At 46.5% G+C, this 27,023-nt stretch overlaps 1 protein-coding gene across 1 annotated transcript; it reads right to left on the bottom strand.

Moving 5' to 3' along the window:
- Positions 1-3,794: 3,794 nt before the first annotated feature.
- LOC8037810 (Krueppel-like factor 6) lies at positions 3,795-5,632 on the bottom strand. The gene has a single exon (XM_002405643.5). It carries the CDS (start codon positions 5,031-5,033, stop codon positions 4,038-4,040), a length of 996 nt encoding a protein of 331 aa, XP_002405687.2. The 5' UTR covers positions 5,034-5,632; the 3' UTR covers positions 3,795-4,037.
- Positions 5,633-27,023: the final 21,391 nt, after the last annotated feature.

Raw genomic sequence — 27,023 nt, 5'->3', positions numbered from 1 at the left:
ATGACTACTAACCTGGGGCCTTTAAAGTGAACCACACATTAATGATTACACGTGTAAATGATGTCGCAAATGCGACTATCCACCGTGTCACACTCTTACCTGAAATACCTTTCGACAACGCCAGCGACGTGGTAAGCGTACAGTTGTTGTACACTGTACTATCTAAGGATCCAAAATGGCGACACGGATATGGATGAATTTGAGCGCCACGGTTCGGACCTTGGGAGTTTCGGTATTCTGGAAACATATTCCCTGAACACAGAATTTAGTGAGTCTACGTTATCCCATGAATGTAGGGTACTACTAACGTTGGGTACTACTGAGCATTTTCGTTGAGTTCTTGTTGTTTCTCTCCCATCTGTGTCAGCTGATTTTCGCTTTAATTTTGTGCAGATGTTTTCACACACGCATGCCAGGAGACCAATCGGATAGCCAGAATCACGTAGGCGAGAAATGTGCTTGTTTAAACTTTGCCCAATGTTACGATTACAAGATTTGTTTAAGACCAATACAAACGTGGTATTATTAACGCTTCGTTTTGCAGTTTTGGAATGCCCAGACGCAAAAAAAAAAAGAAAAAGAAAAGATATCCTTCGTTTGACCTTGGTTCACATTTCTAACGAACGTATGTTTCATTAAATTCTCGTGTGAGGTCGAGGAACTTGGTGCACCTATCAACGGGTAGTTCACGCCCGAATACGAATACTGGGCAGCTTTTTTGGACACCATAAAACGACCTCTTTTACCGTTGTTTTGATCTTCAACCTCCGTTATTGTAAGAATTAGAAAGTCATCAACCTACCTGAGTGGATGGTCTTGCTACATGCTGCTAGTAACCAATCACGCAGTAGTTGGTCTACACGAGAGCCTATACACACACCACTTTTTTGCACAAAATGCTGGCCTTCGCCTGCCACGACCGTCGCTGCACTGAGCGCTTCCAAGAAGGTATCCAAGTTGATCCCTGCCGTGTTTTGTAATGATGTGCTGTTGTGCTCTTCCATGTTTTTGTCGAAGAATTGACACGAGGCTTGCATTGGGAATAGTATAATACATATCTTGTATGCCTATCGAAAAGCCTGAGGCGACGTTAGGCCCATTAATTTGAAGCTATAAAGTCCCCTATTTCGTATTTTAAGCCTTGTACGGGTCATCGCACTGCATTGAAGACGGTTGCTTGGCTGAGAAGGTTGACACATGTGCTTGCCAAGTACCTTTCTCTGACACGATGGCCCGGAACGATACGCTCTCCTTGTGTGTTTTGGCTGAAAAGAATACTTCCAGGTGCACCCTCTTTTATTCCTTTAATCTTTGCGCATAGGCTGTTCAGGCGGTACTCTCGAAGCAACCCCATGACGGCTTGTTCCGTCTCCCAAGTTCAAGCTCGCCCTATCCTATAGCCACCCATACGGTGGTTCGCCGGTTAGGAAGATCGTTTATAAGTGCCCATAAAACAGGGGTATTACGTTCTAGGGCGGGAGTCAAGAGCAGAAAAACCACTATCAGGCGTATTTAATTTTTTTTGTTTGTTGTGTGTCGTGGTTTGCGAAGGAAGTCGTTCATAGGACGCACGCAAGGAGCGGAACTGGCAGGGAATTAAAGCAAACGTAACGTCACCCGGCTGATTCACAACGCGGTCGTCTCTTTCGAGCGCTTAGAATGTGAGTCATCCTGAATCCGGATAAAATGAGAAAACTGATTTGCGACAATTACTAAACTTGTTATTGACGTCAAAACGATTTTCAAAACAGTTTAGAAGGACGGAAAACCGTCCTGCATTTTTGTTTTCATTGCTGCAGTCTCCAAACAAATCTGAGGTGGTACATTTCATTAGCACGAGGTCTACGCAACTCACGGTGTTACAGGCTATATATTCATCTACAGTTTTTCTTTCTGTTCAGACTGTCTGCTTCCTCCCGCATGTGTTCTCCTCGCAGAAGTGCGGGAAAGGCACGAGGAATGTTTAAGTGATTTAGTTTTGAATGCAGTACTTTGCGTTGGTGCAGCAGAGCGGCTCGGCGTTCGTTTTGCACGTCGCGTTCCGGAAGCGAGGCTTTCGTTGCGATAATCGCTCCTCGACACGTACGGGGAAAATAAATCTGCGAAAGAAATAGATCACGCAGCCTCCGCGCTCGCTGCTGACCAATCATGCGTGACACTTTCAAGAAGAAAAAAAAATAAAATAAAAAAAGACCACACGCTCACAGCCGCCCGATGGTCTCCAGGTACACAGATAGTAATACGAAGGCAACTGTAACAGTTGTCTTCGTATTACTATCGAATATTTCGAATGTCATCGTTTCGTAAAACACAATAAAAAAAAGAATAAAGAAAATAAAATGTTCGCAAGACATGCAAAATAATTTGTTGGCTGCATGGCTTGCATTTTAGCGTTTCTGACCGGCAACAAGGAGTATATCTCAGCTAGAATCACTGCGTAAAATTTCCGTTCGCTAAAAAGCTGCCGTTGTCATGTTGGCGCGCAGTATTCATTGGTTGCTTGTAGTGGGTCGAGACCTTAACCGTCGCTCTCCGGAACGGGAAAGGCAAAATCAGGATCCCATTAATTATTTCTTCTATCCCCCGCCTTCGGGTTGGGGCGCTGTTGTTTTCCAACTAGTAAGCCTGAACCCTATGCAGGACTGCCGAATAGACGGGAACACTACCAAAATTGGTACACGCACACCTAATTTTCCACTTAACGAATCGTGCAGGACTCGTATAATACTGTACATGTCGTACTTCTCAAAGTGCACTTGCTTGTGATATTAACGCAGCACGTTCATAGTTTACTTTGTTATTCATTATGCCCAGATTTCATAATTATTGAACATATCATATCATATACTTTACCGCATTACTAGCATTGAAGTAGCCGGCCCCAAATTATGGGGCTAAAATCTTCATCTCATTAAATAAACATTGAATTGAATTTTCAGAACACCGTCCTAAAATCATAGCTGCATCAGGCGAACGTTTCACAACTCTTCTCGCAGACATCACGAACGCTTTTTTTACCGATCTTTGTGATGACCGCGAGCTGGTGACCGGCAGCGGATGCATTCGTTAACTGCACACTGTCACAGATGAGTGACTGCGCGGCTAACAGGAGCCAATTGCTACAGGCCTGCCTGAGCGACTCGAGAACTCTACGTGCGCTTCAAAAGATTCGTGTAAATAGGCCAGTGAACAGAGTGCAATGGAACTTTTCACGATTATGTCTTTTCTTGGAGGGTGCACTGATGATACTCAAATGTCGTGAAGGTAGGTTTAAGAAAAAAATCCAGGAAAAGAACTTTTTTGCCTACTCGCGGGAGGAAAACAAAAGCAACCCGTCGAATTGACGCTGGTACCGACTTATGGTACCTGATACACGCTCGTACCTGCTGTAGGATGTTAATCTCTAAAAAGCTTTCACGTTTTTGTACCAGGTGGTGCCATAGGTGAGCAGCGGCGTCAACCCGACGGTTTGCTTCAGTTTTGTCCCGTTCACAAAGAAAAAAGAAAACTATTTTCTTGATTTCTTTTTTAGAATATTACTCTTAAGTTACGGGTGATCAATGCACCACCTAAAAACAACCTAGAGGCGCCCGCGAAAATAATGTTCCGCTCGATGTCACGGAAGGTGCAGGAACACTCGCACCACATCCGGAATGGAAGTTTTTGGGTCCACGTGGGAACATGCCAATGGCTCTGAGTAAGTGGGGATAACGCTGCCGATAAAACGTGACCCCGGACCGGCACTGGCGATACCGGTCGCGACCGCGCAGTCACCACGACAAGCACCCGGAGCGTCAACGACAAAGAAATGGTGCTTTATTGCAACATGGCGCCGCACAACGAGCGAGTTTCAGTTCCGATGTGTCAGCATGAATCTACAAAGGGAGCACACGTTGAACGCCGAGTCGCTCCGGAAGAAAGACGGGGTAACCCACAGGCACGGATGGTGGAGGCGAAAAAAATGTGTTAACAAATGTGCGGCTTGGCCGCGGAAAAAAAGTCTTGACGAGTATTCGGTGTAGGGGGGCGCACAGTCTTCAGGCACGTACGGAGGCAGCGTGGTGGACTCTGGCCCTGGTACCCAGTGGGCCGGCCATCTTGTCCCTGCGATGCACCTTGAGGTGCTTGGCCAGGTGGTCGGAACGCGAGAAGCGCTTGTCGCAGATCTGGCAGCGGTACGGCTTGATGCCGGAGTGGGACCGTTTATGGCGGGCCAGCTCGTCGGACCGCGAGAAGCGCCAGCCACACCCGGGCCACTGGCAGGCGAACGGCTTCTCGCCCGTGTGCCGTCGCAGGTGCGCCTTGAGGTGCGAGCTCTTTGAGTACACTTTGGTGCAGCCTGGATAAGAGCAGCAGAAGATCTTGTCTTCTTCCGGCACGGCTGCGGCGGTGGAGGCGGCGGTGGCAGCTCGGCCACCGCCGTGCCGCCTGGGACCCGTGGAGGGAGAGTGGCAGTCCAGGAGGATGCTCGACTTGGGCTTGCGGCCAACGGCCGAAGCTCGAACCCGTGGTTGCTGCTGTTGCTGCGTCCAGCTCTGCGAAGGCCGGCCGCGGGGAGCCGGCAACGCCACGGGCGCGGGACTGGGGGACACCACGGTAGGACACGGGGAAGAGTCGTCCTCGCGAAAGCTAGACATGAGGGTCTTGAGACCCACACCGAGCACCACGAAGTCGTCGAGGCAGTCGGCGGCGAGTTCCTCGCACCAGTCCACTTCGAGGCAACCCTCGGGCACGGGAGACGGTGACGACGCGACGGAGGCATCCTCGTAGCCGGAGTCTGGGCTGAAGCCCGCCGGTCGCCCTTGCGGTTCGGAGCACCAGGGCGTCTGGGCGCACGGCTCGTGGCACAGCATTGGGTAGTAGGCGTCGGAAAAGATGCCGAACTCGGGAAGCTGCATGCTGGTCTCGGGGCTCACCTCGTCGGCGACCAGGCAGCTGTCGCTGGAAAACAGGGAGTCCAGGTCCGCGCCCAGGGCGTCCAGGGAGAGGTCCTCTAAAGACAGGATGCCGGGTGCCATCGCGGGACTTTCCATGACCAGCTCAGCAGACGTCTGCCATCGAGGAAGCTCAGGCACACCGCGGCATGGCTCGGTCAGTCTAAACGCATCAGCTCGAGAGACTGCTGCCAATTCCTGTACAGCCCCCGACGCTTGCCTCGTGCCAAATGCGAGCGGAACTCGCCTCGGCTACTCTTCTCCCCGGCATCGAAGACGCACGTGACTCCGTGCCGCAAAGCTCCGGGCTGCGGCCATTGGCGCCGCGGGTCACATGCGCGATTCGGAGGCAGCGCCTCTCTCTCTCTCTCCCTCTGCCGCCGTCACCACGTGCTCCCGAGCTCGATCGCATCGCGCGGTGCTTCGCAGAACGATCGCAATCGCAGTCTGAATAGGACACGGCGTCCCATGATCCGCTCGGCCTGATACCCTGATACTGGGGCTCTGGCCGTGACTGCGGTCTCGATAAGGCTTATCGATGATACGCAAGTTTTATGCAGCGGAACTCGATCCCGATATCTGGGAAACAAGAGCCGCTTTACATTCCCTGGGCAGAACGGGGATTCCAACTGCGGGTCCGAGTTGGCTGGCGTTCTGCCGATAAATCGCGGGCCTCGTCGCTGGCATACTCCGCCAATCAGTTTAAGACAAAGGGGATCTGCTGATGAAAGCGGCGCGTGCTCGTTAAGAATGGAATATTTTTTGCTATCGTTTTTTATCTGTATTACTTAAGCTGCGCTTCAATTGTTTGCGTAATTTCTACAGTCAGTATTCGAAGCAGATGTAACAAAACAGGAATCCAATCATCTGGCTATTAACTGACGACTGATTGAAATATTGCCGTATACGGCAATAATTCTTTCAGTCGTGAGATAGATGAGTTTCGTTGTCTATAGACAACAAAACTGATTTCAGGAATACTAAAAACGTCAGGCAAAAGGACAAGAAAGAAGACAAACAAAGCGCTTTCACATTCCTTTTCCTTGGCGTTCCTTTTTGCCCTGTTCTCTGGCGCTTTTAGTATCGTGCGTTGTTCCAACTGGCCCATCTGTTTACTCTACTGCAGTTCCTCCATCTCGACTGGTTCTTACGTTCCCGGTTTTAAAGCGACTGTGAGAATAAATGTCAAACAGTTGACGATAATAATCCCTGGAGAACCGGAACAAGGGGTAAAATGGACAAACACAAATCTCCAAAAAGAACTAGGTGACTGGTGCGCGACCGAAAAAATCCGCCGGGTCTTGGTATCGAACAAGGGACTTCTCCATTTTCAGCGACAATCGTTGCATATGGCTGGGTTATTCATACCTATACTACAGGCCTATCATGTATTATATTCCGATTAATTTAACGCGACGGCCAACAGTTGTTTTCATCAGTATTTCTTTTTCTCACAACAACGTTCGGAAACGAAAGCGGAAATAACTGCAGTTTGTCCGCGCATCCATTTATTTCCCTGCAAAATTTCGGGGGGGGGGGGGGGGGGGGGGGATTGACGTGACGTGATGTCATAGCACCTGGTGACTTGACACAGTGACATCACGTCACGTGACGTCATGTTCCACCGCAGGTTATTAACTTCAGGTGGTGACGTGACTTGGCGTCACGCAATGTGATCATGTGACGTGACGTTTCGAGTCGTACGGTCACGTGACGTCAATATCTTGTTACATTTAGCTGAAGAATAAATAAACAATGCTTACCTCTTCCCTCCCCAAAACTAGTGTTTAATACCTCCTAAACAAATTTAAACGATCGAGCCTTAAATACCGCATTTCGTGCTTTACAGAACTTCGAAAATAAAGGTCGCTGAAAATCAATTCTTTTTTTATCAAAACATGATCGTTGAATTGATTACAAGTTGAGACTAAACCGACATCTAAATTTTGTACGCACAGTTTCATGGCTCGATGGGACGTGCTCCTTCAGAGATATATCCCAGAGGCATACTCTGACCAGGTTCTTGCGCACGAGGGTTTCCATGGTCCGGAAATCTCTGAGCTTGCAAGTAACATCAGCGAGATAAAGGCGGGCTATCTAGACTCGGCAACATAACTTAGCAGAGGGCGAAAACTACGGCCCCAGTGAGCCTATCAGCACGTCGGTGCAGGGCACGTGACAACGTATTGTCATAGTGATCTCCCCTCGATGAGAGCTATCACGTGCTTTGATTCCTTGTCCTGATTGGTCCGAGGGCGCCGTAGCGTTAAACGGGACTTTGATCTCACTGGCGGTGGCAAACTAACAAACGCGTTCTGTCTTTTGTGCGCGCCTGTCCACGCACTCGAGTGTGTCACGTAGACTTTTTGTTTTGTTTTGTTTTCTCAGGCCCCCTGCCAACGTACGTAAATGATTTCATAGACCGAGTCCCACGTGGGTGACTCAAGGCAGCTCGTTTTTCCGCGCGTTGACAGCCGCCAAGTATGTTGTGATCGAGAGCGACGGTACGACTCAGCTTTCGTGCTTGCATTGTTTCGCATCTTTCGACAAATTGCCGACGCATTCGCTGTTTTTCCTTTTTTTCTTCTTCTTTTGAACGACGAGTATATAAGATACGGGCCTCAGGAAGCTCAGGCGATAAGGTTCTTAACGTTTTTTTCGAGGTAAAGGAGGGCTAGAAAGGAGGAAGCAAACGAAATGCAAGAGAGGGGAGGAGAAAACCCCCTTCTCTCTCCACCGTTTCGTCTGCTCCCTCCTCCCCAGCCGTCCTTCCGTCGAAAACTTAACTTACGTGAATCCCAAAAGTGAAGCATGGATAAAAGCGTGGCCGCGAGGCTCGACACTGATTGGTTAACGGGTGGGAGAGGAGGAATGAGGTGCTCGACGCTGATTGGTTAACGGGGAGGTCATGTGACCAGGGGAGGACAGAAGAAGTAGGCGAGGGGGGGAGGAGGAGTGCGTTAGAAGGTTCTGGGGGATCACCAGGTTTATCATTTCAAGTGTACCACGCGTTAAATTATCTGAAGAGCGCCGTGGACGCAGGCGTCCGGCGTTTGGCGAAGCTAGCTTTAGGTCTACCCACTAATCATTCGAATCAGAACTCGGCGTTCTGACGTCTACGCTCTCTCTCGTACCGTCCTCTGCCTGAATTTCTCGGTGCATTAACATAACGCTAGCCGAGCGTTTCCTACAGTCTGCGAGTGCGTCGGTTGGTTCAGGTCATGCGTGCTCGCTTCCGCTCCCACGGCGCGTCGCATTAGCGCGACTGGTCGCGTGCGCTCGACGCCGCGCGAGTCGCGTGCGTAGAAGCGCAGCTGACTCAACGAGCGTGCGGTCGACACAACGGTGTTTCACCTTCCAGGTCCGGTTTTAAAGCGCCTGCAGATCTGGACAAACGAACGAAACAAAAAAGCGACTGGTCTTCGGTGTAGAAGCGTGACAGCAGAATGGTGAGATGGGCTAGTTGGTTCATTACGTACTAAAATTGCCGAAAACAGGGGTAGAGTAAAGATTGATGTCGTCAATTTTTACAGAGTAAGGATTGACGACACCAATGCCAAGTGGTGTTTAAAAATAAGGACAGACCCACTCGTGAAATCATTCAAACACGCGATATTGCGAGACTCTGGCCAGACCGTGTTAGCGCGCCTTCGATTTTACTTTCCAATAAAGAGCGGCAACTCAGCGGAGCAACGAGGGCATGCCAGGGTCGTGGTGTAATGAATACGTGATGTGAATGTTTTGTGTTTTTTTTTTCATGGTTTATTTGCCTGACATGTACGCTATATATGCCAACACGAATAAACTTCAGTTGAGAATCAGGTTACTTTTTACTTTGTCCTCGTCCTTCGCGCTGTTTTTGTTTTTATTATGTCTGTTTCCGTTGTTGGTGCTTTCAGCACGTGACAGCAGACCCGGCACATCGACTTCCTTCTTGTAGGAAAGGTGAGCACATGCGTATTCGTTATCGGCGCTACCCACCGACGGTGTTTACTGCACAGAACGAGATGCCGCGAATTCCGGTGCACAATGCAAGCGTTAGTAAGTCACCCTGAGATTCGCACCAGAGGTGAGTCTGCGTTCATGGGTCGACTTATGTGCCGGTGTTTCCACTTCCCTGTGTGGTGAGTTTTAAGTGTTCTAGCAGAGATGAAGGATGGATGGATGGATGGTTAGATGGATGCGGCTGCACCCTTTAAATCGAGCGGAGGCTTGCGCCACCTAGATCGACGCGGCGAGAGCTTGAAGTGCAATTGGCGTTCGGAGTGGGTGTTGCGCTGCCTTTCCTATACTACAGTCTAGCTCCCACCCCTTCCAGTTGCGTAAGAGAAAAGAGAGATAGCGCAACTCCCCTTCTGGATACCAAGCGTAGTTCGGGTCTTCGCCGCTGCGTGAGGTGGACTTGCGGATGAGCAAACCTCTTCTTGAGAAATGTCCATTGATCATGTGGCCGGCAGAACCGTGTTCCGCGCTATAGGCATGATGTGCTACCGCATTGAAAAGAACCTGGAACATGCCTAACACACTTGTTTTGCGTCTTTTGTGGCAGACGTCACGTTAATGACGTAAAAAAAGGAGGGTGTTGGTGATAGAGATCAAGTCATTTCTATAACACCTCAATCTGTGGGAGCTGTCACAGCAGACGGCGATAATAATCTCGACTATACGAGATATGCGAATATTTTTAGAACAACTGTGCAAGACGAGATTTGATTACGGTTGGCGTCAAGTCACTTGTGCGCGTGCGCACTTTTCAAAAGGCCGCCAGGCCGACCGTGTTCGAATCGACCGTAACAGTATCCTATCGCCTGAACTGAACAGTATGGCATGTAAGTGGTCTTCCGTCGACGTTCGCGTCCACCGCTAGATTCACAAATCAAAAACTTAGCGCATCTGTACGGGACACGCACAGTTGCATGTCCCGAAGTTTAGTTGAAACTTCGCCGCGCTCTGCTCGCAAATACTTACACCTGACAAAAAAAAAAAAAAAAAAAAAGAAATAGTAAAGCGAACACAAAAGGAGGTTATCACATACACCTTTTTGCCTTCTCCGTGTTCTAAAACCACAAAATGTTAAACCAACGTCAACGATCGTCCTCGACTCCGGGATAATCTCACGTGCCATAGTACATGGGAACGTCCCAATGCGTCAAGCATGCGGGGGAGGCGCCGCATATTTCCGGAAAGCTCGATTTACCGTTCTTGGCCGCCGCTCATTCACGGGTTTCTGGGGGAAAGAGAGGGCAGGCGGAGAGCGCGCCAAGTCAATGGCGAACTCGCCGTGACGCCACGCGGCGCCCGACGCTTGTTCGATAAGCGACGCGCGCCCCACAACAACCGGCCTTTCTTTCCTCCACGTAAACACTCGACGGTGATCGCGCGAGTCCGGCGCCACTTGGTACGAATGCGGTAACTTTTAACAGCCACGACTGGACTCCCTTCACCTCTAAACTGGCAGTGCGGCACTGCGCTTGCCGGATCAAGCAACCGCCTTTCTTTCGTCTCTTGACATCGCTGTCTACTCGTGGGTGTGGGGCGGCAGCGTGGTCACGTGGGGAAGGATAGACGTGGGATTGGTCCCACGAGAACGTGGCTTCCACCGCTCTCTCAGCTTAGGGGCGAACGAGGCGTATAGCCACGACGATCCTCCAGGCTTCAGATGTTGCTCGCGGCGTGCTTGGTGTTCAGGTTTGTGACCCCTGAACATTGCGGCCGGGTGACAAAGATTCACTCCAAAAATAGTTTGTTTATTGTTAATTGATTGGATACGACATGTATGGCACAAGATAAATTTTTTTTTTAGACAAAACAGAAATCAGTTTAGTTTAGTTTATTATACCTTAAAGGCATTTCAGATGAATGCCTTTTTTAGCGCAATATTTACGCGGCGAGACACATTTTGAGTTGGGAGCGATTGTGAAACATGCCTCTATTTCGACACGTCCATCCAAAACTGAACTCCCCAAAAATATATTTATTTAAACACCTGAGATAGCTAAGTAAACTTTTCACGAAAAAAAAAAAAAAAAAGAAAAGAGATGATTGTGAACAATGTATGCCGTGAGAACCATTTTGAGCGAACAGCGACTCCGAAACGCGCTTCTCTTTCAGTTCGCGTCGATTAAAATTACCGCCCCTTTCTTTTGGATTGGTGTCGACGTTGGTTATCAATTTGTATTTGGGGGCTTTGCGCATGAAAAACAACTCTGATTGCTTTACGATTGTGCCAGTTAAAAATTAGTACAAGGAGCGTTTGAAAGATGCAGACAATGAATCGTATACCCTCTGATCAACATGAAGGACTTTCTATATTTAGAGGAGGAGGGGGCGGTAAGTTTCATTATTAAAAGTTGATTAGCCGGCCATTTATCGACGATTCATTGATAAAGCAACCACTCTATCGCTTCCTATTAACAGAAAAAAAAAAGAAAGACGTTTACAATCCCCTGTAACGCCGAATTAGAGCGCAGCGAAGGAGGAGGGGAAGGTACGGAGAGGAGGGTATGGTCCTCGTCCTCATCCGTACCCTCCTCTCCTCCTCGTTCCCATGTAGAGGAAAATTTCCCGCTAAATTGAGCGGAAAATATTCCCCGCTAAATTTAGCAGTCAGGCGACACGATCGCCTTTTGCGCCAAGGTACCATTTCGAGGAGTGTGTACCCCTTGAAAGAAAAATAAACTGATTGATTGATTGAAAATTTTCCCCGACAAATTTAGCGGAAAAAAATTCCCCGCTAAATTTAGCGGAAAAAGTTCCCCGCTAAAATTAGCGGAACATTTTTTCCGCTACGTTTGGCGGGGAAATTTTCCTGCTAGATTTAGCGGGGAAAATTTTCCGCTAACTTTAGCGGGGAAATATTTCCGCTAAATGTAGCGGGGAAATTTACCCATAATGCAACGCATGGTGACGTCTTGAGTAACGTCACTGGTGACCTTCGTGATGTCAGATGTGACGTCACGAGTGACGTAATCATGAAAGACGACCCATAATGCACCGCGCGGTTACACCGACGGCGACGGTGACGCCGCTCAAGCCGGGAACGGGTGCCTAAGAGCTGCGCTCTAAAAAACAAATACAAGTTACCAAAGAGGCGGTTTAATTAATGCATTTGTGGCCAGCGGAAATGATTTTAGATTGGGATTTTACTAATCGCGTATCGTTGAGGGGGTCAAAAGAAAACTAGTTCACGAGGGTAGAAAGCCAAAAGCCTGGATTTCGGTACAATATTGTGAAAATAGAGCGGACTATTTCACGCCTCCTTTTTTTCGAAAGCTCTCGGCCTTTTCACAATGATGCGTCCGCAGTGCCCAAGTACGTCAGCCGAAGCCTGCATCACGCGTTGGGCACGAGCACTGCGCCATTCGAACGTATGCACTCGTCAACAATCAATCCGTCGACGAATATTTATATTCGCATTCGTGGCCAATGAGTGCCGTGATGGCACTTATCATCACTTGACAATGACAAGTTCCACGGTGTACTTAAAACGAACACAGCAGAAACTTGGAGTCATCGCATCGGGTGATGTACCCCGTCACGACCACGTGATTTCGCATTTCACTTTTGAGTTCAAGAGGAAAGCTAAGAAGGAAGAACTTGAAAAATTGTTTTATGGTAACTTTATATATTTAGTTACCGAAGCCACATAGCATATGAAGCCTTAATGGCTTAAAATAGTTGCTATTGTTGTTAAGTTCACAGCTCACTAGCTCACCTTCTTTTTTCTTTTTTCTCCCAAACCACGAGGGTTTACTTAAACCCGCTAAAAAAGCTAGGCTTGAAAGTAACAACACTGCGGTCATTTTGACTCTTAAAATCACGATCGCAAGTCATCGTAATCTTTATCTGAACTCGGAAAAAAAAAAAACAAAAAAAAACAAAAAAAACAAACAACTGTTGCCCGTTTTTTTTTAGAAATGTAACATAACAATCGGTGCACGGAGTGCCGCTACTCTAAGCGGAGATAGTGACCCTAGGTCTACCACAGTAACCAGTCTAGCTCACAAAAGCAAAAAATATACGCAGTCATATCGCAGGTTTGGTTCTCTACCAAAAAAAAAAAAAAAAGAGTAAGATAAACCATAAATGCCCGGGGCTTGGGGAGCGAAGCTTAGCAACCGCAGCGATTGGACCGCTCGAAGCTCGCATACTTACCTCGCGTCATGTGAGCAAACTTGCCACGAAGTAGCGCAAGTAAAGCTGGTATAGACCGAACTAATCGAGATACTAGGGATGCAACGGAGGTGTTAGTTTACCTGGCACATGATAAGATAAGGTTTATCGGTTTCTCTAGTCGAATATTTGTGCCGCAGTGTCGTTCGTTTTCGAAGCATAGTGCGACGCGTCATCTTTTCTTTTTTTTCAACTTTTTATTGTTTGGATTTTACCTAGCTTTTTGGCTAGGTGTGGGATCGAAGTATCTGTCGCTGTATCCAGAGCCAGAAAATAAATAAGTAAATGTAAATAAAAAAAAAAAAAAACTAAATGAATAGTCCTATATATAGACAAGCATTTAAATACAAAACTGAAACTTAGAGTAGACATTAAAAACGGTAGAATATAAGGTGAATAAATACATCTACTTTATTTATAAATCCTCTATTTAAATAATTATGACATTGCATAATAATTAGAGCCAGGAAACTCACCAGGTATAAACCAAAGTGTATAGGAACTTTGGCATGTTCCAACAGGGCAGAAGACCGATGAGAATGATAAAGCTGATGCTTACGATGTGCAATAGATAAGACACCGTTTAACATACGTAGTTACGAAGATATGAAACACGGGACTACGAATGGTGATGCCGGTAAAGACAATGCCCAACGAAAAATATGGCGAGAGAGCACACCCTACGATGGCAATTTTCTCTCGTTTTTCTGGTGCCTTCGCTTACGCCAGGGGTCTCCAAACGTTTTGGACCGGAGGACCGGAAAATAAATAAGTAAATATAAGTGAGGAAATACTAAGTAAATAATTGTAGATCACCATTTAAATACAAAATTAAAAGTTGAAATTGAGAGTAAAACTTAAAAAGATATCTAAGTTGGGCAAATACATATACTTTATTTTAAAATTCATTATGACATTGCAAAATAATTGGGGCCCCTAAAACTCATCAATCGTAGAACAAAGCGCAGGGAAATTTTGGCAACCTCACACAGGACAGAAGACAAATGAGAGTGGTACAACTGATGCTAACAATATGCAATCGTTAAGGCACAGGGCACTAGATACAATATAGTGAGAGCGCAAAAGAATTTTCAGACACGTAGTTAGGTATAAACTGGACTAAAAATGAGGATGATAATATCTAATTATTAATATGGCGAGAGGACCCGCGTTACAATAGGCAGTTTTCTCTCGTTCTTTCTGGTATCTTGGTTTGCGCGGTTGGTACGTGTTGCGGTGCCGCTTTCTGAATCGGGCTTATTAAAGGCTGATTTACACCCATACCTGTTTTATTAGGTAAACGTACGTATACACTACGAAAAGTCACCTGCAAATCTGTGCTTCGTATTAAGCGTGGCTATCAATTCATTCTAGACACGAATGTTTCGGTGACTTAGACGCAACGTAAGAAAACGATGCTGCGTGAGAAGTTGAACCGAGCTTAACTCTTTACGTTACGTTACGTCGAGCCTTGTGTCTTTGGTTGTCACGGCAACTTACCGTCCTAGCTCGTCGTCACCTAAACATTTGTGTTTAGAATGTCGCGTGCCAGGCTATCGCCTTGAATTGGTAGCCACGCTTAATACAAAGCACACATTTCACGGTGACCTTTCGTAACGTAACGTAACGCAACGTAACGTAAGAAAACGGGTCTGTGTGAACCAGCCTTTACTTGTCACATTGATCGAAAAAGCGTCATATAAACCGATAAAGATACGATTAAGCGGCTCGCGCCGCTCAATGGGCAACCCTACTTGTCCCATTACCTTGCCTTCGTCCGTGCAGTCGTCCTAGAAGTTGTCGGAGACCCCTAGGAAGCCCTCACTTGCCAAAATACGTGAAAAACAAGCGGCATCGGCGGCGTTGTTGTTGTGCCCAAAAAATATCCATAGAAATACGTCAAGCGTCATAATACGTCATCAGCGTGATGTTACCGCCGGAGCGCCGTTTGCAAAAGGTGCGCTTCGATTTATGCTCGTTGTGTGCTTCGTGCGATGGACTGTGAGGTGACCGCGTCTACAACTACGGCCTCCACATCGACAGCAGTGTCTACATCCACGGTGGCTTCTTCAGGCAAACGTGGCCGCCCACGCAAATACGCCACAGCCTCGTTAAGTGTCCTCCTCTCGACGTCGTCCTCTAAGCGCCGTCCTAGACGTCATCCTAGACGTCGCCCTAGACGTCGTTCTTGTCATCCTAGAAGTAGTCCTATGGACGTCGTTCTTGACGTCATCCTAGAGGTCGTCCTATACGTCGTCCTCTAGGCGTCGTTCTCGACGTCGTCCTAGACCTTGTCCTCTAGGCGTCGTTCTGTCGTCCTAGGAGTCGTCCTAGACGTCGTTCTTGACGTCATCCTAGAGGTCGTCCTATACGTCGTCCTCTAGGCGTCGTTCTCGACGTCGTCCTAGACCTTGTCCTCTAGGCGTTGTTCTCAACGTAGTCCTTAAGGTCGTCCTAGAGGTCGTCCTAGGAGTCGTCCTATACGTCGTCCTAAACTTTAATACGTGTTGAAACATTACTCGAAAACATTTCTCCCACGGGACCATAATGCTTTCGCCTTGCTACACGTAAGCAGTCTTAAGAGTACTAGTGTTTTTTTTTTGCCCCAGCAACAGTTGGTCTCCTAGAAGCGGGCCGCGAGCTGCTTCATCGGGAGTACCACGTCAAGCCATGGGCCGGTCAGAAGACTTGCTAAGACCGTATTTGGGCCGCGGGCCGGGATTTGGAGACCCCTGCCTTACGCAGTTCGTCCGCGCTGCGGCAGGGATTTTCGTCGTTTTAATTATAACCTGAGTACGCGTCTACTGCGACAAAGGCAGATGGGCAACCAGAAAAACAACTAAAAATTAGGCCAGTATAGCAAGGTTTATCACTGAACACGTCAGTGGAACTCCATAACTGAGAACGTCCTTCACCCAGCGAATACCATAAGGTACGCTGGTTGAACCTTCTAGAATCGTGTACAGACCCAATGTAAACACGGAGGTTGTAAACACGGCAAGGTACTGATCTCATTGCCAACTTCAAACTTTAGAAGCAGAGAGAGCAAAAGAGAGACAGGAATCCCACCAGCCTTTCCTGAAGCACAACACTCCCGATCCTTCGGTGGCGTCAGTAAACGACTCTTCAGCGTCGCCGGAATTGTATTCTCAAGGAAGCGGGGAAACATAACTGTTGAAAACGCCAAGAGGCAGCTACTGCTAAAGTGCAATGGCTACTGAAAAAAAAAAAAAGAATAAAGAATGAAACAAAAGCGGTTATGTATTTGGTCGTCGGAGTGACGAGAAAAATGACTTGCTACTCTTGAGGTAAAGTAACGCGTTCCTTTTGAGAATCGGTAACGAGCAGTCATGGGTAAGTTACTTTTAAAAAGTAATTCGTTACAGTTACAGTTACTTTCAGAAAAAAAGTAGCGAAGTTACCGTTACAGTTACCGCGACAAAAGAGTAACTCGTTGCAGTTACAGTTACTTTCGAAAAGTAGCGACGTTACTATTCAGTTACTTTTATATAACACAAAAATTAAGGAAAAACTAGTGTTTGAAAGAAAAAAAAAATATAGACACGAATCAGTCGGGCTTCTACCATAGCGGTAAATTCAAACTTAATAATTTAGCTGGAAAATTAGTCAATATTATGAAAAAAAAGTAAAGACCAAAATTCAACTGGATGTGTTTTCTCAGATTTGAACACGAAGACTTGTTGTTGGAGTACTCCTTGTTGCAAAGTTTGCATACTGCGGTCAAATAGTTAGCAACCACCTTCACCACAGAAAAATACTCTCCGTACGCCGACTATGGTAGTTCTTCTTTGTTCTCATCAACATCCCTATCCTTGGTAGCACTAGCACATTGCTGGCTCGTTGACGGTTGCGCTGAGTTCATGAACTACTTTGATATATTTCAGTTCGTACCCGCAAACCAGAAACAAGTCCTGCGCAAACAACAGTAAATTTTGCCTACACCGTTGAAGCCACGCCGGAGTAGTGGCGCAAATCAAAATACGGAACATACGAAGTTCCCTCCGCGTGTATTGTTTTTTCATGGTTGATTCATCCGATTAAAAAGCGTGCGCAGAAAAAAAAGGACCGCAACAGAGATAGTGCTTCAATATACTAAGATGTAAGTGTTCAGTTACTAAGTACAAGCAAGTGCGTAAAGTAACTACATTCTTTTTTTTTTTTTTCCTCAAATCTGCACGTGGCTACATTCGGATAGTGACTCGCGAGAAAAAAGTATTCTCAAGTTTGTGCAAGGCCAACTGACATTCGAAATGTCGAAACAGACAATTTGGAAAGTACAAGGAATAGCTAGATTATACTCATTTAATGATATAATATTCACAAATAACTGAAAAGTAACGACAAAAGTACGTCGTTACTTTCATCGTTACCGCAGAAAAAGTAATAGAACAACAGTTACTACAAGTTACATTCTTAAAAAGTAACTCGTTACAGTTACAAGTTACCGAAAAAGTAACAAAGTTACAGTAACGCGTTACTAGTAACCCGTTATTACCCAAGACTGGTAACGAGTAACTTATTTAGTTGCTTTTTTGGGTAACGTGTACATGTCTGAACAAAAGGTGATCTTATCTACGATAATTATTTTTTCCCAGATCGGGGTTTTTACTAGTTCAGCATGTGGCTCTTTATTTCTCCTTCTCTCTCCCTCTCTTTCTATGTCTATATTTCACCAGGAAACTTGGGTACATTACTGACGAGAACTTCAGACGACAACTGTTGTTGAAGCTTAACAAGGTGTGAATGACAAAAAGAAATAAAATACAACCACTTTGAACGCAAGTATGCATTTTTTATTTTGTAATAAAAATGTATAAGAAGTAACGTGAAAACTAATCAATTTGCTTTCTGGTAATTTTTCAATTACTTTTGTGACGCAGTAATTGATTACTGTGATCACTTATATTTCTCAATAAAGTAATTACAGTTGTAATCGATTACGCTTTTTTCAGTAATGCGTACAAGCCTGGAACAAGTGAATGGGCTGAAGCTAAGCTAGTTGGTTCATGATGCTTACAAAAGAGAAAAAAGAAAAAAAAAATGAAAGCCGTTTACAACTCCCTGTAACGCCGAATTGGACCGCAGCTATTGAGGAGGAGAGGAGAAAGGGGGGGGGGGGGGGTCACGTGACCTGGGGGTTGCGTGACCTGGGGGGTCGCGTGACCTCACGGTTACGCCGACGGCGACGCCGCTCAAGCCGGAAACGGGCGCCTAAGAGCTGCGCTCTAAAACGTTCAGCCTTTCCACTGTCGTGAAGAAGGAAGACCAGCGGAGCTGTACTCTACTAAAATATTAAGGTGGGCTAGTTGGATGTGCATTTTTGAAATAAATAGCGCGAAGGTCAAGAACAAACTGACGGTACAAGCGCTTGTACCGTCAGTTTGTTCTTGACCTTCGCGCTTTTTATTTCGAAAAGAGTTGTACTTGATACACTGTGTGATTCTCCTTCGTTGTCGTCTGTTTTTTCGTGCTGTTTCCTACGATGAATTCCCACAAACGTGCCCAACTATCCATTCTTCTATTGTATCTGGAAAGGTTGCCACCATCTACGAGCGACGGCGGCAACCAGACTGGTTGCGTGCTTGCCGCCGTCGCTTATAGATGACGGTAGCTGTCCAGAGGTTTGTGGAGGTTTGTGTCGACAAGATTTTGGTACCGGACACGATCCTGGGGAACCTGGCCCTAAATAGCTCCGCCGTATATAAAAAAGGAACCTTTTCACACATCGTGGGTTGGATAAAGCGCGCTACATCCCAAATCAGTATTTATAAACCGAGCGTGTTTGGTCACATAAACAATTGGTACAGCGCACGGCCAAAAGACCGTTTTTCATCCGCGTATGCTCCGTTCTACCACTAGGCCCTGACGTCACACCCTAGCCGTGACGTCAGAGGCGGGAGGCGAACCTGTTCAGGATATTCGTCGTTAGTCGGGGCCTACGGGAGGAGAGCCTTACGGGCTCCTGTGGCCGCAGCGGGCAGCAGCATCGTCCGATAGGAAGGCCCCCCTCTTGTTTGCACACTGTGGAATTCCTTTGTCTTTCGCCACGGAGGAGCGGGGCCGCGATAAACTGAGTGGCGGGCATCGCGCGCCGTGCGTGGTGCTTTATCGAAAGCGAACGCTGCGCGCTGAACCCGATCCATCGGGGATTCTTCCTCTGAAGGGCAGTCCGGTGGTCACGTATGTCTCGCGTGCCTGGCATCGATAACCGCAACGAAATTAATGCGATTAAATAGTAACGGAATTAATCACCGTAGCAGTGGGGGTGCGTTCCACGAATATGAATTATTTCGTTGCTTTAATTGACACACCAAGCGACGTGATTTCCGTTTACTCAATTTTTGTTTACAAACTGCACGTACTGTGAGTTTATTGGTTTAAATATTCGATCCTCATTCCTGCCCGTTTCGATCTAAATGAGCATCGTACCGACGTGCGGTTGTGTATCACTACTGCGTGGTGCACGTTAGAGACCTCAAGCCAGCGGTTGTACCGCACTGGCTAAATTGCTCACCTACAGCTGAGACCCCAGACGCCCACTGAGGCAGGCTAAGTTCAAGCTGTACAAACATACACAAATTATTTTACTTACTTGGTTAAAATATTAGTATAGCATTTCGTCACCAAATACAAAACAGAAAAAAAGTAATGAACATGTTATAGCGTTTCGTAGTCTTTGTTGTTTTCAAACTGGCTTAAAAGTCGGAAGCCCCCCCCCCCCCCCCCCCCATAGGTACACCAAATCACTTTTCTATTTAGTAGGACGAGAAATCGGGGCTCGTATGTTTAGGACATTCAGTCAGAACAGTCAGAGTGATATGACATGCCATATATGCAGTTCAATAAGCAATACAATATCTACAGCGATACAAATAAGCGTGCGATAAAATATACTTATTGCGATACAGGTATCCCCACACCGTTACCGCTCATTCACACTGGAAGCGGATCCGCGTTCGCAAAGCGGTGCGGTTGTATAAAGATCCAGTACAATTGCACGCGAACTCGATGACATCAAGTGCGCGTGCAATTGTACTGGATCTTTATACAACCGCGTTCGCCACCGCTTTGCGAACGCGGATTCGCTTCCAGTGTGAATGAGCGGTTAGTGCGTGGAAGCGACCACAGACTTCGTGTGTTATAAAATAACAATAATGTTTATTTTTCCATCAAACAAATCCATCAAGCATGAAACAAACAACCTAAACGTTATTGTCCAAATTACTAGCGTGGTGGAAACTGCTCAACTGGTCCATCAACTTAGACGGTAAAGTTTGGTTTCCATCAATAACCTGGCCGAGCACAACGCTAAAACGTTTATGCTCCGGCCAAACTCATGTGAACGGAGAATCAGTTGATAGGAGTCACGAGGTCACGTCACGTGACAAGGAGACGTCATGTGGTCCCGAATGTACTCTCCGTCCGTGACGTTACAACTTTTTCCCAATCAACCCCCGAAGGAAAAAAAAAAAAAACGAATTTTTTGTTTAAACGTTTTGTCCTGTTCGAGTTAACTGTGTCGTTCGCTGTACACAAGTAAAACTAATATTAGCATTGCATGTATGTGCTGCAGCATAAGACAAACCTGCAATAATGATTACTTAAAATGTCTGTCTTCTATGTGGCGCGCGTGCCATAGCGCTGTTGATGGGAAAATAAAATGAATTGCTGACTGACATAACTCGATCCAGCATGAATCTTTCCGAAGGCACTTGGGGTCTGAACCGTTTCATTCAACAGAATTCTCGACCCCTAGAAAAACACGATCATGTCACGTATCTGTACAAAACCAGATAACCATACCCTCCTAAATCACAAACTGCATTGTCTCGTCATAGGATGCCAGTACGCTATCACAGCCGCTGCGATAACGCCCTCACCTATCTATCACGAGAGAACACTGGTTATCACCATGTTCACAGCGCTTTCACAGAACGCTGTATAACGCACAGCGTTGTCACAGTAACGCAATTACGGTCTCCTATCATTCAACACGAATAATGGGGAGTTTTAGGGAACCGCTTTGGCACATCCGATACGGTACGATGTGCCTTCCTGTACGAACTGCGCATGCGCGAATCTTCTGTGGTGGCACAAGCGCAGTTCGTACCGAAGGTCCCACCTATAGACCTTTTCCACAAGGGCGCCGCCATCTTGAATTGACGTCACTTCCAGTATGGGCGAAAACGTAACTTTGCCGTTGCCACGCCAATAGAAGACATTTAGGATATAAGCCTAACCGTCACACATTCTCGTTTTGGCTCGCCTCTATTTTTTTACTAGTTACAGGTTGAAACGTTTTACTTTTTCTTCGTCGCCCATACTGGAAGTGACGACAATTCAAGATGGCGGCGCCCTTGTGGAAAAGGTCTATAGGGTGCCTCAATGTCCTTGAAGGAACCCTAGTCCCACCGTGCCGTATCAGATGTGCAAAAACGATTCCCTAAAATTCCCTAATATAGAACCACCTGACAGTGAAAGAAAAACGAGGCCGCTAACCCGCTTTGACGGATCGCGAACGAGAAAATTAAAGAAGCGGAGCAAGAAAGGCCTGGGTGAAGTGAAATAAATTGTAACTAGGAGTATAACAAGAATATATGTTCTAGATTAGGTTTGACGGTCCGCGCAGATCATGTGAATGCAGCAAAAGCGGATGTTCTTCTTTGTTTAAAGTTTAGAAATAGTGCGACTGTTTACACGATGTTATAGCGAGTGGGGTATACCAACATATAATTTTAATTTCAAATATAAGCGCTAGTTATGGGCGACCCTCGCATACACGACATAACTTTAAAGTAATCGCCGTCGTCAAAATGAGCACTTCAAACTGCACGCCTCCATATATATGAGCAAACTAATTATTACCAACGTAACGTATAACGACGCAGCATAATACGAATTGAACACAATGTACAGACCGTTGTTAATCTCACAAAAAGAAAATCATCCAAACCGATCGCTCCCTCACAGGGAGACAGCCTTTACGTGGTTTCCTTTTAGTCTCGAGTGAACCCCTCGAGAATAAAAAGAGAAAGGTGACGGGAACAAGGACGACAGAGATCTGGTTGAATCACAATGTTGGGTGCAATCGTGTTCCAAGACAACTTCAACCAACGCCGACAAGCACAGCATACTCTGTTTGCGGGAGCCAACACCAGCCTGCAATTCAGATGGTGCTAACAAAATATTGACAAATTGAGCATCGTAATACAAGCTGTGGAGGTATTTTTGTAGATGTATCGTTTAGCCGTGAATGAAAGCGCGACCCTTTATAATTCATGTATTTCTTGCCTATACTCCCCGTTATCTAGAACCCTATTCCCAGAGAATGAACAGGTATTTTGTCGCTGTGGCGCTGTTGCCAGCCCACAGATAGTGCAGCGATAACAGTGTTGTAGGCATTACCGAAAAAAAGGTAACGAGATACGTTACTCGTTACTGGCAAAATAAAGAAACGCGCTTGCGACATACGTTACATCAGGATAAAAGGAACGCGTTACCGTTACCCTTACCCATAAAAAGTAAAGCACGTTACTTTTTATTTACAAAGTGATGGTAGCAGCGTTTTTTTTTGTCTTTTTTCGGCAACAACTTTTTTCGACACTAAAACAAAACAAAAAAAAAAACGTGAACGTTAATTTTTTTTTTAAGCGAATTTTTTTTCTCGCGCGGGGAAAAGACAAGCGCATTTTTGAAGGTATGTGAAAACAGTGCAATATTTAATGCCTTGGCGCCTGAAAAATTTTTAAAAAGAAAAGACAGTGTGGTGCAGCCTGGGTGACCCAGACAAATCACACATTAGACTTCGTTTCAGCTTAAAGACCGACGACCAGTTCGCGCTTTTCACTTTTTCCCCGCTTACTCCTCTCCCCCTTTCTACCCTGTCCACCCGTGCCTGCTTCCTCCTCCTCCAGGATGAGGAGGATCTTCTGCCCTGCAGAATCTCGTGTATGGTCGTCGGCCTTCAAGTCCACACGCAGCAACCGCTACGGGCTAATGGAACCACTCAGGTAGTGTCATAAGTGCGAGGCGCAGGCCTTTTTCTTTAAGTCGATTGGTTGGTTCAGCGATGATAGAACACGTACAGAAACGCGACGAACACCATGATGGAGCACTTTTTGACGCTTGATTCAATCAGAGCGTAGCTTCGGCTACGCTCACGTCGCTCCGTCGCCAATTGGCGACGTGAGCGATGGAAAGCGTCGCTGTGGTCGTCCCACCAAAATTGGCCGAATGCTGACTATGACGTCAGCAAAGGATGTCTCATCGACGCAAATAAGAGGAATCTAAGAACTTCCATTTTGACGGTGTTGGCAGTGCTGCTTTAAGAGCGCTATGATTTCAGGCTTCCACCACGTCCATTACAAACACCATCGAACTTGTTGTTCACAAGGTAATGACGTCACGAAAGGTAAACAAACGAGGGTGCCACCGAAACCTCTCGCCGCTAATAGCGAGCGTTCGAAAAAAAGAAATCGTGAAAGGCCAACCAGAACGACGCATTTTGGCTGCACTGTGGAAGATCGCCTCCAGCTCGCGCTCAGCAGCCGCGGACCTTAACGTCCCTGGATATTTTTTCGGCAGTGAAAAAACATCGAGGAACTTTAGTGGACCTTTTCCGTTTAGTCTCGTTCCCAGTCACCTGGTAGACATATCCGGTATGGGCGACAAAAAATCGAAAGTCGTTCATACGGCCATAATGCCTGGAGCGCGTCTCCGACTGGTGTGTTTAGCGTCCTATGCTGCCCATACATCAAAAGTGGTCCCGAAGTGGCAACAAATGACGTCACAGAAGCCGGAGTGTCATGCTGTTGACTGTCGCGATCCTGGAGGTTGGCCGCGAAAAGCGCGAGCGAACGCGAGTGTCGCTGTCGTCACGGCGTCCCAAGCATCCCAACTTCTGGCCGCGGGAGTTTCCTTGGGCTGTCACACCAGAGAGCGGCCTGCAGCAGAACAGGCGTCTGCTACATCCACCACAGCTGCTGGGACACCGCCAGGGTCGCAACCGGCGCGACAGCATGACACTTCTATGACGTCATCGGGCGGAAACTGAGGTACCACTTTTTTGGCCGCGGTAAACACACCAGTCAGAAACGCGTTCCAGATACCATAATACGGCCTACTGCGAAAGCTCTTTTTTGTTTCTTTTAGTTTATGCTCACACCGTCCCCAACATTTACCGCCAAATTTAGAGGCGACATAAGCCACGTGACGTCAATTTTTTCGCTAAATTTAATGGCGAAGTCGTGTTTGTCTCTTGGTCCCGTGACGTCAGGTCACGTGACATCAATTTTCCCGCCAAAGTTAGCGGGGAAACTGAATTGGTGCGCCGGTCACGTGGCATCAATTTTTCCGCTAAATTTCGCGGGAAAACTGAATTCGTTTACGCTCACGCCGTCGCGAAACCGGGGGGACGACTCCATAAGAACTACCGCTGTAAAATGGAATAAAAAAAAAATTCAACCCGCCAATAATATCTACAAAAAAAAAAAAAAAAGAAAGAGGTGAGGCAAAGCGGGAATGGGCGACGGTTACGCTTATATCTGAATGTCTTCTAATGGCGCGGCAACTGCAACACAATGTTTTCGCCCATACTGGAAAGGACGACCACGCCTTGAAACGTGCGTTTGTCGTGCAAGCGCTCGCACCGCGAATGCACGTCTGAAAGCGTCGATGTCGTGCTTTGTGCAAAGCTGCGTTCGGCGACGTCGGTGGCTCGCCGACCTTCCGAGGCTCCCACACGGGGGCACTTATCGACGCGTGCTTGACTCTGTCACGGCCGACTTCCTTGTCTGAGTGCCCGCAAACAAACGTGCACCGGGAAGGACCGAGAACCCGTGGTGTGTTGTGCTGTCAGCGTAGATCCTTGTCACTACCGCGTCAAGGCCAGGATTGGGAGACATTTGCTTTAGTTCCCCCAGGAACTCCCAGATGGCGCGACGAGCGGACTACGAGCGAAGAAGCGGGAAGCGGGGTCAAACGCGCTGAGCCGATGATCACCGCTATAGGCACCCTTCGTCTTCCCCTTCCTTCTCCCCTCGAAGTGAGAGAGAAGTTTGCGGGTGGGGTGGGCGGTGGTCAACTGGGTCGGCTGGTCGTGCGGTCCAGCCGTCGGGCACAGGAGCACATCGCTTCAAAAAGGAGGTGTTCTAAGCAACCAGTCGCTTACTGTTTCTGGCAGGGATTTTTTTTTTTTTTTTTCTGCTGATGTTGAAAAAGAATATTACTTTTATTTGATATAGGTCCGTCAGCTCTGACAAACTTATATTTTCCTAATTTAAAGGCAAATATTACGTGCCTAACATCACAAAACTTCAAACATATAACAACATTGACTTTCGAGTGTATCGGTCTGAAGATCAAGATGCAGTATGGTTGTTTCCGAATATATGCGTATATGCTTACGCATGTGACCTGGATTTGCAACTAAAACGCAAGACCTTCTTACTCAGATTTTCAGGGGCCGCACTTGAAATATCCGACTCCGAAAGCTTTGCAAACTAAGCATGTGTTTTGTATAGAGAACACTAGTAACGTCGGTGCTATTATACTGCATAAAGAGACCAATGAATAACGTTCGTGTTAGAGGGGTACTAAAGATTCTACTGAACGTGGATTCATCGGATAACTTAGTAATCGCTTAACGCTGTTTTATTCATGTTCAGGTTAGGAAATTTATAAACGTTACAATTTCAAAGCGGATTTCTAGGCCTTCGCTGTGAATATTATATGAGCGTATCAGATTCACGTCTCAACATTAAAAGAACTAGCTTTGCCCCCGTTATCACGCGCTACAAATAGTGATGTCCTGATGATCACTACGTAGTTTCCATGAGCACAAAATTTTAGTATTTATTCTATTCACATTTCATTCTTCTGGATGGAAGTAAACAATCAAAACTCGTAATTAGCTTCTAAGGTGGCAAAAAAAAAAACAAAAAAAAAACATTCGCACATAAAAAGAAAGCTTTACATCTGAATTTTACGGTTGCGACCGCTGAAATTGAAGAAAACTTTCTGATACGCGGTCAGTTATCCAAAACTAAGACGCGAGTTTGCCGAATTGTTTTTCTTCCAGGGTGAAAAGCAGTTTGCTGTAAAGAAAAGAAAGAAAAACAAGACACAACGCTTTTTTGCGACTTTTAGGGTTACATTGTCCTCAACCTACTTTCCTACGGGACAGAAACAAAGCAAACCCCTTCCTTATGCTTGCAAACAGCTAACAGCTAATATGCCTAGTGAAGCCTATAAAAGGGTAACGGCCAGTCCGACTAAAGAGCTAACAACAATCCTGTATTGTGACGACTGAACGTAACATATAAATATGACATTGAAAAAAAAAAAAAAAAAAAAAAAAAAAAACGTTATGTACGTTGGGGTAGCGTTGGAACAGAGGGAGAGGAGACGGGTTCGATAGCCCGCCCCTCTCCTCCTATAAAAATTGCAAAAATTCGAAGTAAACAATGCGATGAGGGGCCAGAAAAACGCTCTCGACTCGCCTAACACGTACACACACATTATCGCCACCGTCAATAGCCGTTGCCACTGTCACCCCTGATATGGAAGCCGGGTAATTCAGACTTGGTAGGGCGCCTCCCCCCTCCCCCCTCCCCACACACACACATAGATACACCCCTCTTTCTCCCTCCCCTTTAAATAATATCGAGACAACTATGTGAATATGTAGGCCCAGGAAGTTTTTACATGTTCGACATCAAATGGAGTGCTACCAAGTGTCTAACCACGTCTTGTGTCAACGACACAAGCGAGTTTAGAAACTTGCCGGTGTCGTTCGACGTTTTCGGTCTACGATCTATGTCGACGTGTTTGATCTACGACATGTACTTCGAAAATAACACCCCCAATGTTTTAAAGGAACTTACTAGTTCGACAGGA

The sequence above is a fragment of the Ixodes scapularis genome, unplaced genomic scaffold (genome assembly GCF_016920785.2).
Source record: "Ixodes scapularis isolate PalLabHiFi unplaced genomic scaffold, ASM1692078v2 PGA_scaffold2__306_contigs__length_199485367, whole genome shotgun sequence".
In the NCBI taxonomy this organism is placed as follows: Eukaryota; Metazoa; Arthropoda; class Arachnida; order Ixodida; family Ixodidae; genus Ixodes; species Ixodes scapularis.
Note: the sequence above shows the minus strand (reverse complement) of the source record. Positions and strands in the feature narration are given on the sequence as shown.